This window comes from Triplophysa dalaica, chromosome 9, assembly GCF_015846415.1.
Source record: "Triplophysa dalaica isolate WHDGS20190420 chromosome 9, ASM1584641v1, whole genome shotgun sequence".
In the NCBI taxonomy this organism is placed as follows: Eukaryota; Metazoa; Chordata; class Actinopteri; order Cypriniformes; family Nemacheilidae; genus Triplophysa; species Triplophysa dalaica.
This window is the reverse complement of record NC_079550.1, coordinates 21,363,436-21,378,084: the sequence shown is the minus strand read 5'-3', so window position 1 is coordinate 21,378,084 and position 14,649 is coordinate 21,363,436. Positions and strand designations below refer to the sequence as shown.

At 36.3% G+C, this 14,649-nt stretch overlaps 1 protein-coding gene across 1 annotated transcript; it reads right to left on the bottom strand.

Moving 5' to 3' along the window:
• Nucleotides 1–8,636: 8,636 nt before the first annotated feature.
• On the bottom strand, nt 8,637–12,366 carry LOC130428217 (uncharacterized). The gene is made up of 5 exons (XM_056756069.1): nt 12,311–12,366; nt 11,983–12,104; nt 11,315–11,859; nt 10,070–10,154; nt 8,637–8,880 (listed from the first exon to the last, which is right to left on the bottom strand). The coding sequence occupies exons 1-5, from the start codon at nt 12,311–12,313 to the stop codon at nt 8,637–8,639; spliced, it is 999 nt and encodes a 332-aa protein (XP_056612047.1). The 5' UTR covers nt 12,314–12,366.
• Between the last annotated feature and the right edge of the window lie 2,283 nt (nt 12,367–14,649).

Below are 14,649 nucleotides of genomic sequence, written 5' to 3'. Positions count from 1 at the left end.
AAGGTTTATTGATGTTACACTTAAAAGTTGCAAAACAATACAACGTTTAGAAAATGTAACACATGCTATATTACGGGTAAATCCCAATATACCCATCCCTGTTAATTCTTTTGGGGCGCCTTAGTTAATTTAGCATATTTAAGTTGTGTTTAAAAACATACTTTACAAAAAACATTACTGGTGTGCATCTTTAGACAAAACAATTCCACTTATATATTTTAAGATATGCCAGTGTAAATTTTCTTCGTTTAAGACGCCTCTAACATTTCAGTTAGTCTGGGACTTAAGCACTGTCCGGGAAATTGCCCCATAATGTTATTAGCTCAAACAAGGCGAGATCTGACTCATCATGCTGGGTAACCAACAGTTTGCTGTGTCTGAAATGTGTTTTATTTTGATAACACTTTGTACAGCAATTTAGTGAACAATTGTTGGATTAAAGAAGTGCTCTGTAAATAAACTTTAATTTGATGTTTGAGAATAAAAAAAGGTGCAAAACAGTAACGCAATGTGCAAGTTTAAATGGTTGACAAGTTGCAACACAAAGCAGGGTGGTTAAAAAAGATTTGTTATAGAAATATAGTGAAGATTAAAAATGAACAAACTGCAGTTTTTAGGCGTGTTGATTAGCAAGCTAACGTATTAAATCCTGTTTAAAACACATCAGGAAGACAGTACCCATTCCTCACATTTATTTATTTATTCATTTATTATTTACTAAGCGTTGTGATGCGTTTTGTGTGTGGATTTTAGCTGGAGGAAGAAAGATCCCTCTGACCACATTATTAATGCTATGGACTTGAGCAGCACGTATTGTTCACTTGCTTTTTGAGAACGACTCGGAAAAATCTGAAATTTAACATGTAATGTCACTCGCTGTCTAAGACCATGATTGATTTGAACAAAAATTGACTATAACGCATGGAATCTGGCCGACCTGCACACGCTCACGCAATGGATCCAGAGACGAACTGACATGATTACCTCCAGTTAAGAGGCCTGAAATCTACACCAGCCAGAGAAACCAAGTGTTTATAGTAAAGATTGAACCGTGACCATATAGATCTATAGATGCCTGCATGTGGCGAACGTTAGCAAATGCATTTACTTGAACACAAACTTGAAGCATAAAATGATCCTTCTCAATGCTCCCTTTATACTAATGATCTTGCGACAACTAAAAACTATTTTATGTTTAGTTTCTGGCTGATAGTTAACTGCTAGTTGTATAACTAAAAAAGTAAGCTATCATACCCTATACATTCAAAAGTTAACGTTATGTGAAAAATAACTGTAGTCAAATAGTCCTGTTTTGTATGGAGGGAGCAAAATCTGACCGGGATGCAGGGCATCTGTAAGCATATGCCAGTCATGCTCGCAAGATTGCCGTATTTCTACCTAATTCACTGTACGCCAATGCCAATGCATGAATGTTTCAATAGCTGTACACTCCATTCCATTCCATTTTCTACCGCTTATCCGAACTATCTCGGGTCACGGGGAGCTTGTGCCTATATCAGGATTCGTCGGACATCAAGGCAGGATACACCCTGGATGGAGTGCCAACCCATCGCAGGGGCTGTACACTCATCTTCTGCAAAGTGAAACAATCATCTTGGGGGAAATTACCGATATCATTACCGATGCTTTACTATTTATCATTTATAAACTGAGTTTTTCTTGTGTTTGAATATCAGTATATTCGACCGGTGCTTAACAGCAAGATCTCCCTCGTCTCTCATCTGCCAACCTAAACAAAACTGTCAAGACTTCGTCACGATTGACGTGAACTCGTAATGGTTGTTTTAATCTTTGCAAATCAGACCTTAAGTGTTCACTGAAGTTTCAGTGACATTTATAAGCTCACTTCACATCATCGCATACCTGCTCTTGGGCGGTCCCTGGCCAGAAAGCGAACAAGTTCCCAGATTTCAGTATCAGGTTCTGGCTACACGAGACTACATTCGATCACAACCAGAACTTCCTTTTGCCCTTGCTCAAGGAGCCGACCTGAGCATGAGACTGCCTCTGTTCTCGGCTCCGCCGGCCACCTCCCTACACGATGGCATCTGCCGCTCCGACGGCATCCCACCAAACGCCCTGCTCTGGACCTCAGCTCCTCAGCACCACTTAAAACCTCCAGACAGCTTCATTAAAGGATACCTAAGCAGAAAATGCTAAACTTCACAAGCTCATGTATGGCTCACCAACCCCAGCAATAGCCAGCTCTCAGACATTGATACTCATCAAAGGCATTGAAAGAGCCCAGACCCTAGAAAATCAATCTGGAGTCATTAACTAAATGCATCTATACTGCAAGGTGTTGAAGATTTTAAAGCCACAATAATCCCTTATATGTATAAACTAGTGGTGGGCCGTTAACGCAGTGAGACTATTATCGCGCGATAAAAAAAATGTCGCCGTTAATCTATTCTCAAAGCTGGGTTGGGAGCTGGGTCTATACTACGCAAGCTATGATGACTTTCAGCTTGATATTTAGCGCGGATGTATACCAGCTTAACTGCACTGTACGGGGCGAGAACAGATTTTTCAACTCGCGTGATTCGCGTCATTCGCGGAAGCAGAAGCCGCCTCATCATCTCATAACCAGGGCTTCATTCGCGGGATTCGCGCAGCAAGTAGGTCTATTGGCTCTTTGCATTAACATATAAATCACTCGCGCTTGCCGCGCCATTCGCGTTTGTTCTGAACACAACATAACGTTACTGTGAAATGACCGCATCAAACGTGACGTGCTAACATGGATGCAGCTATGAAGCCGCCGGGTTTGCTTCAGGGAATATTAATTTTTAAGACGCTTCCCAATGGAAACATCGACAAGACTAAGGTTGTTTGCACCTTGTGCAATGCGGAATTGGTTTAAAAAAACACTTTCTCTCAACAGGTAGTGGTTTATCTTTAGTTGAAACCAGTAACTTTGTATTGAGATCTAATGTATTATGGCTCCTGTATGACATATCGCTTGTTGCTCCCTAACTCTTTGTAAGTCACTTTGGATAAAAGCGTCTGATAAATGACTAAATGTAAATGTACTGTAGGAGCTCTTCCAGTCTCAAGTACCACATAAACGCAAAGCATCCCTTAGCTAATGCGAAAGTAAACACAAGTACATCTTATTGAACATAATTTATTTTCATAACCAATTATCATAGTAGAACAGCTTTCTCAAGCAGTTTGTGATGCATTTTGGAAACAGGAGATGAGCCCCTGGTCTAATGCGCCACCTGGCTTGAGAAACCCGTTCTCAAAGACTTACTTTTAGTCATTATTTGGGTAGCACACATATTCTGAATGCCTTCGGCAGAATTCAAATGAGACATTTTAATCTAGATTAATTCCAAGATTAATCTAGATTAAAAAATAATAATCTATGCCCACCACTAGTATAAACTTATTCTACTTTTATGTATTTGAATAATTCTATGCAATGTAGTTTTCTATGGCTGCATGTATGGAGGATGGAAGAGAGAGAGTGTCAAACCAGGATGCGAAAGAATATGCCATTTAGAGTAATGGTACTATATAGAGTAGGCTGTAAGAGAATAGAACCCTTCTTCCTACTTCAACCCAAAACTCCACACAATCATCTGAGACCCTTAAATGTTACATCAAAACAATCTTCTATTAAGCTCTGCAGCAGCAGACACCAGCCCAGCCACTTCCCCAAGCCCATGCTCTGCCGCAGCAGACACTTACACAAGCCCATGCTCTGCCGCAGCAGCCACTTCCCCAAGCCCATGCTCTGCCGCAGCAGACACTTACACAAGCCCATACTCTGCCGCAGCAGCCACTTCCCCAAGCCCATACTCTGCCGCAGCAGACATCCCCTCATCCTCCACCACTTCCCCTTATTTCTACACTCCACCGCTCAGTAAGCACCAATTCAACAGGACTTTTCTCGGCCTCCTTTTGAAATCATCATGGCGGCAGGCTGAATAAGGTCTATACTGGTCCAAAGTGCAATTCTGCTCTACCAAGCTCTGGCATTTTTCAGACTTCTGACAGTCTTGTGCACTTACGTATTTTCATATGAATGATGAATGTATGAATGAGGCGTCTTTATAGTGCTTTATTATGTATTGCTGTACACCCAAAGAGGTTTACAATCATATGAGGGAGGTCTCTTGGATGCATCCACTTGGATGATTCGACTGCTGCCACAGCACAACGGCGGCAGTGGACTCACCAAACACCAGCTATCAGTGGAGAGGAGAGAGAGAGAGAGAGAGAGAGAGAGAGAGAGAGAGATAGAGCCAATTCAGAGGGTGGGAAACATTAGAAGGCCATGATTGACAAGGGCCATTGGAAGGAATCTGGCCAGGACACCGGGGTTACACCCCTACTCTATACGAGAAGTGCCACAGGATTTTTAATGACCACAGGGAGTCAGGACCTCGGTTTAACGTCCCATTCGAGAGTCATACACTTTCACAATGAATAAATAACATTAAAACTGTTATTTTAAAATGATTACTTTATATATTTTACATTTGGCATACAGACATTTTTTCCAAAGCGACTTGCAGTGCATTCAATCTAAACATTTACAAACTGTTAATTCATAGATTCTATATATTTAACACTGTTTCTTAGGGTAATTAAACTCATGACATTTGCATAATATAATGCTCTACCAAATAAACTACAGGAATTCATTGAGGAACCAAAAATTGTTCTTCTATTGGTATTGCGGTTTTAAAATGTTACAGTATAAAAACAAATTATCTTAAAAATTGGACTCATTTTAAAGACATTTTTTCTACAACCACAATTCATTAATTCATTTTTTGTACTCATTTATTTTCATTTATTCATTTGACAGACGCGTTTATTCAAAGCTATTTACAAGTAATAGAGCATGTGACATTTTGTTATTCTGTTAAGAGATTGTGGTGATTTGGAGGAGAACATGGATCACATTTATTCTGCTCGTGGACCAGTCGTTATGGAAAAATCTATATAGAGAACATACTTTTAATCTGTGTTTGGTAAACTGTTTAAAATGTGCAAATATTTGTTTTTACAGTTATAATTTGCAAATTACTATAATAAACCAAGTAACTTTCTATATCGGAGGAACATCATAAAAAGAGTATTTGTTGCAGTCCATCAACAGATTCTACACTATCAAAGCGGACATAAAGCATATTAAAAATGTTATTTAAAAAGTTCCAGGCTTAAATTGTAAAAAGCTTGAACATTTATGGACTATTATATATAATGACCTTTGCATTTCTAATTCAGTGCTGAACCAAATGCAAAACACAAGGGGGGTCAAGATGACACATATTTAATAAGATTTTTTATGATTTGGCCTTTTCTATGTTGAATAAACATTTTTAAGCTAGTGTTAAACTCTAAAAAAATGTGAAATTTTGTAGATGGGAGGGGGCCTTGGAGTATTTGTAAATACAATGGGTGCTCTTGCAGTAAAAAGGTTGAGAAACCCTGTTCTAAACAGTTAATTGTGAAATAAATAAATCTACGGCACCAATAATATAATGGGATGGTTAGGTATGAGAATGATATGGGAAGGCAAACATGACAAAGCCGACTGTTTAACAACAGAGTGGATAAAGATTTTAGAGATGCTCACTTCTTAACTTTGGTGAATTCTGCTGTTTTAAATGAAAACTTGTCACATAAGGTAAGATGTGAAGCATAATGTGCATTCAATTTAACATGCCTAAAAACACAGATAGCGTACTGTTAATATTCTATATAGTTTATTGAAGCATACTTATTGAATGTTTTCTCTTGCTAACTTTTGTTTAGACTTGCATGTTGACTCAAAATCTGATGTAAAGCAATAGTTTTTAGTAGAGTCTAGTCACATCTGTAACGAAAGAGCAGGCGAAGCAACAGATCCATGTGCAGTCAAGCTACTTTAATAAAAGACAAAGTAAAAATAATCTAAGAAGCAAGGAATTGAAATAATCCAAAAACCACTGGGACCAATACCAAACATACAACTCACACTAGACAAGGGAAACAGTGCTTTAAATACACAGAAATTAACAAGATCACAAGACACACCTGGAGGAACTAATAAACACTAAAAACTACAAAGGACTACAAAACATGGCACAGAACAGGAAGAAACAGAAACACAGGGGAAACACGGACTGGGATTGGGACAACACCTTGGCAGTATTTAATGCTCTTGTATAGGAAATCATTCATAAAAGTAGGAAGTCATCATCACCCACAGACTTAAAACAGGGTGAAACTTTAATCTTTGCCTCAGTTCATGATCAGTAAAGTGTCATTTACAAACAGTTCAAATAGATTACCCTACATTACTGACATGTTTAGGCAGGCTTTTATGAATAATTCTGATGTCTATTTGTTGCTTATACTGCACTGGCCTTTATTGTTTAATGTTTGTTGTTGAATTGGCTTTGCTGTGTGTCTTTAAAGGTCCTTCGAAACATTTGTTTCTAAATTGTGCCGTTATACGCCTTATTAAACCAGTTTAGACTGCAAAGAACACAATAGTGTAGCACAAAAATCTTAGTGAAGTTTCTCAAAACTTTGACGACATGATACAGTGAAGTCACAATGTTGGACGGAAATGCATTATAAATCGCAAATGATCTTGAAAATTGTTACAATGTTTCTGATCTCTGCCTTGTAAATGCCCCCTTATTAATATCATGACCATATAAAATTGCTCAAATTTAATGTCCTATGCTTGAAAATGACTTTTCAACACTATTTCACATAGGACATTTCACAACACAACCCGCACCAATGGTTAACATGTGGTCAGGGGCGGCGTATTCGCATTGCAAGTACGGTAAAAAAGTTAATGCATCTGGGATGTCCTCATGTAAAAATTGTATATGCTAAGTACATAAGGTGCATGGTGAGTTAGAGTGAAAACAGAATCATTTTAAATCATTTATAAATCATTTATAATAATCACTGCAACACTGTGTAAAACACTTAGAATTTTCCTGTTTGATTGCTTGGTGACTTAAAGGGTTTGAGTCAAAAGTCAAATGTGTTGGCTAGCCAAAAACATCCAACTCCTTTAAACTTATTATCTCCAGAGGAAGATTATGTGAAGTGTTTTAAATCTGAATATTGCTTTCCCAACGTAAGTTATATCATCAGGTAACACATATTTACTGCATCTCTCATGTATGAACCATCAGAAACTGAAACGTAAGCATTGCATTTCTCTTTGTCGGTTTATATATAATGCAATTGATTGTCTGATTTAAAGTTGTTGAACAAGAGCTTGACTCTCCATCCACAAACAGACAGTAGCTACCTGTAAATAGTTTCTAAAACAGTAATTAAAATAGTTTCTAATATGAAATGATTTTTCAAACTATGTTAAAAGGCTATTAACAGAAAAGTTTTATTGATGTTACACTTAAAAGTTGCAAAACAGGTCTACGCTTAGAAAGATAAACACATTTATTTTGAGAAAATCCCAACATATCCATCCCTGTTAATTCTTTAGGGGCGGTTTCCCGAACAAGGTTTAGTTTAAACCAAGACTAGGCCTTAGTAAGATTAGCATGTAAATTGTGTTAAAAACATACTTAACAAAAAACATTACTGGCGTGCATCTTGAGACAAAACAATTTGCACTTATATATTGTAAGATATGCCAGTGTACATTATTTTGTTGAAGACGAACAGGTGAGATCTGACTCATCATGCTGGGTAACCAACGTTGCCAAAAATAAAGAATACAAAAAGCTACAATGTGAACGTTTAAGAGGTTGATAAGTTGCAGCACAAAGCATGGTGCTTAAAAAAATATGTATTAAAGAAATACAGTGAAAATACAAAATAACATGCTGCAGTTTTATTCGCTTGTTGATTAGCAAGCGAAAGCATTTAAAACACATCAGGAAGATAGTGGCCATTCCTCACATTTATAACATTTTATATCAACTCCATAACACAGATAAAGAGGCACTATCCTATTCATCTTATGAATTTCATCTGAAATTTTGGCTTATTATACTACCATTGTCCCAGAATGGATCATTTTCATTGACAGAATGGTTTTACAGTATATCATACATATGTTAACATACAAACAAATTGTTTACGTATGGTTAATAGAAATGTTGTAAATGTTACAACAAATGGTGTTTACATATACCAGTTCATCCACATGAAGCCAAAGAAGAGCAGAACATTTTTTTTTTCCTTTATCTTGCATTCATATAAACAGCAAATATAAACTGATATGGTTTGATTGTACAGTTGTCTTTTAAGATCACTGAAACGACTAAAAAAACGACTACATGGAATTTGTTTGTTGTGGCTTGTATAATAATATTAAAGACTTGTGTAAGATACATAATGATTTACTCAGTATGAATTATGACGTGAAACTGAAACAAGAGAGAGAAACATTAGGACAGACAGTGATCATCGACTTTATTAACATTTGGTCCTCCACAGGCATAACACCGATTGTCATATATACAGTGGAAGAGGGGAACATATCTTGTAATATTCCTCAGTGCATTTTGTAAAACTTCTTATCTATTATCATGTCTCCAGATAGGAGGATCTTATAATTATTGGTACTATTGAGGCACATATGAGCACAGGGAGAGTAAAGGCTGTAAAGAACCGTGCAGCTATTTCTTCTTCTCCTCAGAAGGTTTTGTATAATGAGTCTTTCTTCGGTCAGAATAGATAGTGTATCTCCTCCGTTCAACTCCTGCTGCTATGAGCTCTGTACCTTCATAAACAGGACCTTGTGCCTTTGCAATGTCCCTTCTCACATCTTTTGCACCATCATTAGTTAGAAAGTTGTCCTGTGAAGGCTGGAATCCATCTTCATAATGAAGTTCATTTCTATTTTCATCAACCCTCTTATAACTGAAATACATTAAATTGCAGTTATAAGGCAATAACAGATAACAAATCGCTGATAATCTTTTGTGATGAATCAGAAAGACCAACAGGACGCCACTCAAAGATACTGTGAACTGTTAAAATCACAAAATAAAACACAATCAGGAACTCACATAAACTTGAATAATAGTGCAATGTACTGTGTATGTGAGGGTTGAACAAAACAGATCAAAAATATTTTTTTACCAATTAACGACTAAAGATTTTTCTGTAAAAAGTGCTACATTGCGTAATACAAAAAGAAAGTTGTTCATTTATAGTTTTGAATGTGACTTACCATGGTGTCTGTGTAAGATTAGTGTGTGAATCTCAACAGTAGCAATGTGGTTTAGGAAGCAGATGAGATGAAGTACTGTAAAGTGTTTAATACGTCAAGTATTTATACTGGTTTTGATCAGACTTCTTCTGGATTTTTATTTGCTGCAAATCATTGTTAAAAAACTCACTGTAAAAAAAATTCTGAAGGCTGACAGTCCTCCCTCACATATAATGTTATTAAACATTCTTCAGCTACATTAAAAGTTATAATACATTTACGTGTGTAGCATTTCTTGATACTTTGCATTGTTGTCATTATCCACTTAGATGAAACTTCAGATGTACCCTTATTAAAACACATTGTATATGTTCGCCAAAGCTATCACTTATTTTACAACAAAAAACGAATTTTTCGAGTAGTTGTTCACCCCCAAATGAAAATTCTGTCGTCATTTACTCACACCTTCTCATTTCAAACCTGTATGAGTTTCTTTCTTCTGCAGAACACAAAAGAAGAATGCTGGGGACAGACAACAGTGTGTCCATATTGACTTGCATTGGTTTTGTGTTCAAACAATAGAAGTTAATAGGGACTGATGATGTCACAGTCACCAGCTGGAGTGCCCTCTTAAATCCACTAGAGGGCACTCCCCTCATCCCCCGGACTGTCATTGCACACTACACTTCCCATAACCCACTGGCCGGACTCACTGAACACTGATCATTCTCACCTGTGTGTACTTATCTCATTACCTCTGTCATTATAAGCCTTGTCTGTACTCTCACTCATTGCAAAGTCTTGTTTTTGTGTTTCACTGAATTTCTGAGCACTCTAGTCTAGTGGATTACATGTGTTTGACCTTGTACTGTAGTCCTACTGCTGTTTTTGATGAACCTTTGCTGCCTGCTTCGACCATTGCCTGTGACCTCGTTTCTGCCTGTTTTCTGCCTGCCCTGACCAGGAAGAGTGTTTTTGCTTCCTACAATGATTATCAAAAGTACCTCTTGAAACATTGCAGCTAACAAAAAATCTGTTATTAAATGTTTATTATTTGCGTACTAAATGCTTTGACACCCAACTACAATAATATTTGAATGCTAAATTCAATTTCATCTATCCCACCTGATAAGAATCTTTGATGACAATGGGACACAGTACACTTTATAACACCTATAGAAGGGTTGTACTCCACTTCATGTCTTTTAACCTTTTATTTTAGGACACTAGAAAATAAAATTGTTCATCTGCTGTGTCACATCTGTGTAATGTTAATATCTTCATCCTTGAGGTTTGGTGGAGCATCCAAAGACCACTTGCTCTTTATGGATACACAGCTGGATCCAGGAGAGTTTGATCATACCGACTGGATGAAACTTTAGAAAACAAAAAATCCTTGTGTTTTAAATCCTGTGTTCACATCACAAAATAGTTTGCATTTGCAAATAAGGTAAACTACTCACCTCTTGAAGGCAGGATCATTATATTGATTATGATCAGTTTGTGTATGATGTGTTGTTGCTTTAGTCTCTTGTCTGCAGTGCATCTTCTCTGAATGTGAGACTGTCACAATGGACCCCTTTTATTGTCATAATGCTCCTCTGATAATCAAAGACATGTTTCCAAAATGCTCATACTTCATTTTTTTGAGCATTTCTCAGCAACACCCCCTCCAAAGGTTAATATGTGGTCAGGGCGTGTTATGGGTATTTCTAATAAAGTACAACTACGGTAAATAACCTTCCCCAGAAGTCAGTTGAAGCATCTGGGATGTCCTCATGTAAAAATGTTTATAGTTCAAGTAAATAAAGTGTTTTTTGCTATGGTTTGAGTGACAACAGTGGGAGTCTTTGCATTGTCTTCATTTATACCATAAAAAATGTGTGTGTTCATAAATGTTGGATTGTAGTCATCACATCTTCAGACAGAAGCTCAAAGTTTGCCAAGAAGATTTATTCAATTTGCTTTGAATACACTATTTGTTAAATTACCCAGCAAGCATATTGTTAGTCTTAAAATATAGCATTTTTCCAACTTTAAAGTGGGCAAAGTAATTCTGTATAAAAGCAATGCATCAGCCAGGAGTTCATATCTTTTAGTTTTGAACACAGTGATCATGAATAGGAAGATTATTTCTCCCACCACAGGGGCGACACTCAGTGTCACTACAGCGATATAGAGGAACATAGTTTGCAATCCTCTGCAGTGCACTTCTTAATGTATCTATCGATCCTTCACCTATGAAGATGTGTTTAAAGACAAGCGCTTTAATGCTGTTATGTGCACTCCAGGTTTCAATGTTGGGAAGGATTTTATTTGGGCTGTTCTCATTGAGGCAGGTTTTAGAACATGGAGAGTTAAGGCTGAAGAGAATAGTACAGCTGTTGTCTCTACTATTCAGAAGGTTCTGCATGGGTGTTGTGTGTATTTCTACAGTAGGGTTAAGCAGGAGACGCTCAGAGTGAATAAAGCTATTGGTACTAATTTTTTTAACTCCTGCTGCTATGAGCTCTGTACCTTTATAAACAGGGTATGCATTATTAGTAATGTCTCCTTTTACATCTGTTGGATTCTCTTCAGTTAGAAAGTTGACCAGTGAAGGATTGAATCCAGCTTCACACTGAACCGTCGGTACGTTGATGGCTACAGCATATTGAAGTTCCTGATTATTATTATATATCTTATACCTAAAAAACATTAAATAACATTTTTTAGAGCAAAAAGGAGTACATTTACAAAATCACTGATATTTTATTTCTTTAGTTTTTTTAACCATGCAAACTGATGGAATGTATAACACCAAAACCTACTTTTCCTCAATGAAGGTGATAATACGAGCAAGAGTATTACTGTCGATCTGTCCATCAACACTCTTCAGTGTCGAGTGATGCAGCAGAAAGAGCAACAGGACGCCACTCACAGATACTGTGAACTAGAATCACAAAATACATCACAAACACACATAAACATGAGTAACAAAGCATGTGCTGTGTATGTCAGGATTGATGTGATTCAAGAAAACAGAGCAAAAAAGTGTCTTTTTAACAATTAATGTCAAAACATTCTTCAGTAAAGAGTGCTCTGCTAAATCAATAAATCAATAATCTGTGTTGAGTTATAGTTGTGAATATGACTTACCATGGTGTGTGTGTCAGAGATGAGTTGTGTGTGAATCTTCACAGAAGTTTTGATCAATGAAGCAGATCAAGTAAAGTATTGTGTGTAATGATTGTGAAGTATTTATACTAGATTTGATCCGCCTTCTTCCTGGATTTTGTTTGCTGCAAATCATTGATGTAACCCCCAAAACTGCAGAAGTCTGCCAGTTCTCAATCAGATGTACAGTAGTTATAATAAACATTCTTTAGTTATATTGTAATTTCAATGACATTTAAAAGTTGTATCATTTCTTGATACTATACATTGTTGTCCATATCTGCCAGATGGATCTTCAGATGTACCTTTATTACAACATACTGAATACAAAGTCATTAAAACACATTTTTTTACGCAAGACATAAAATAATACAAAACTTCAATAGGCAAAAACTAAAATATGTTTAAATAGCAAAAAGTTATTATTCTTTGACCAAACAAAAATAATTAAAACATCCAGACGCATGGGATTATAGGATATTTTAGGTTTTGGGAATTTTAAGAGAACATTGTGTTTTAGGAGAGATTTTTGTCTCTTTGACGTTGTTGTTTACAACACCCTGTGATATTTATTTAAGGTTTAAAACAGACATCAGACATATTTGTGTGGAAAAGCTACTCAGCTCTCTAACTAATCTTGACACTTTTTTATGTTTCTGAGATTTGGGCGGCTGTGACTCTGCCTTGAACTTTGATAGTGTAAACGCTCATGACATGCTTGTTATTTCTCAACCATCTATGCACTTTATTCCTGTTCTCGTACCACTGAACATTAGCTTTGATAACTCAATATTTGTATTAAGTAATAATTATATAAGTTATAATTATAATTATCAAACATGTTATAATTATTTGTATTGGAATCTATTTGCAATTGGAGTTTGTATATGATTTCAGATGTTTTGTCTTCTCTTAACTTCTCAGACTTTATTCTGTATAAACATACGATAGACGGACAGGTTTTAACATTCGCGCACATCTCCTGTGTCTGCAGCTCCTACCCTGATAGCATCCAAATTTGGGCCATACGCGAAAATCATCCCTCACATCTAGCCTTGTTATGGCACGGCTGAACATATGTGGGCAATATTGGTTTTTCCATAACTTTTAAATTGAGGGAATATTCAATCAGTTCACATCTTGTTTTTGGGGTATATGAACACACGAGAACCACATATTTTTGAGACATGCCACACAGTGTGAAACATCAAGTTGTTGTACTTGGAAAAACAAATGAGATTTCTGCAGAAAATTAAGTACGTCCTGCAGTCCACACGGCAACTTTCTTTGCCTTCCTCATAACCTGTCATGTGATGATTTGACATTTTATTGAAATATGAAGCATTTTGTATCGCTATTGAATGTGATTGAGGATTTTTTAATTGTTTCATTGATAAAGCTATAAAATTCACAAAAAATCTGGGGTTTCCTCAGCGATAATGGTTTAATGATGATATAACATTCATTCGAATTTTTTTTCTAAAGATGGACTCTCCACTCTCCAGACAAATCAAACTAGGCTCAGTTGATTAATACATATTTTACCGAGCAGATTTAGTCTTTTAATTGTTGTTTAAATTCTTATGTGAATGTCTTTACCAACAAATTCAGTGTTCAAATGAAGTATGCAGCAATGTAAGAGATGTCTAATGTCAGTATATAATTTTCCCTACAGATTTTCCTTTAAATTATTATAGCCTTTGGAGAAACCTAAGAAGGAGAACTGTTAAAGGAGTACATGATGACTTTTAATCACACGATTAGTGATGTAACTAGTTAATTTACTCTTAGAATGTTAGTTTACCGGTCACATGTTTTCTTGTACAGAAATGCAAGAAACTCTTTGAATGTTACATATTATAAAAAAACTGTTAACAAATGAATACAGAGTACCCATAGATATTGATGTTACATGAACGAAACAAATGATTTTAGTGTAGTTGGGCATTTGGATAATCTGAAATTAAAAATCAAATGAGAATTAGTGTTTAATATTGTTTGATTGTGTTTATTGGAAATTTTTAATACAAAAATGTTGTGGTGTAAATATGGTAAAATTCTTGCTTTTGGTCTATTACCCACATGTGGCCCATATACTGTAAGTCCTTTACTGAACTCAGCCAAACCAAAATGACATATAAAGTCTACATATGGACCACATCATTCTTTATTATGTGGCTTACTTTTGCCTTTTGGCTCACAAATGGCACATCTTTGGTTGAATTGTGACTAAGAAGATGTTGACCAGATCTGGGCCTGGAAACACTTTCTTCACAAATTTGGTGACTGGTTAATGTTTACGGCGTTTCGTGCTGCCAGCT

Excerpts from the sequence above, each read along its gene's own strand:
- LOC130428217 (XM_056756069.1), bottom strand. Across the intron at positions 11,860-11,982 it reads ATCACCTTCATTGAGGAAAA|GTATAAGATATATAATAATA; the intron begins GTAGGTTTTGGT and ends AATGTTTTTTAG. Across the intron at positions 10,155-11,314 it reads CACTGAGTGTCGCCCCTGTG|GAAGCAAAAACACTCTTCCT; the intron begins GTGGGAGAAATA and ends TAATCATTGTAG.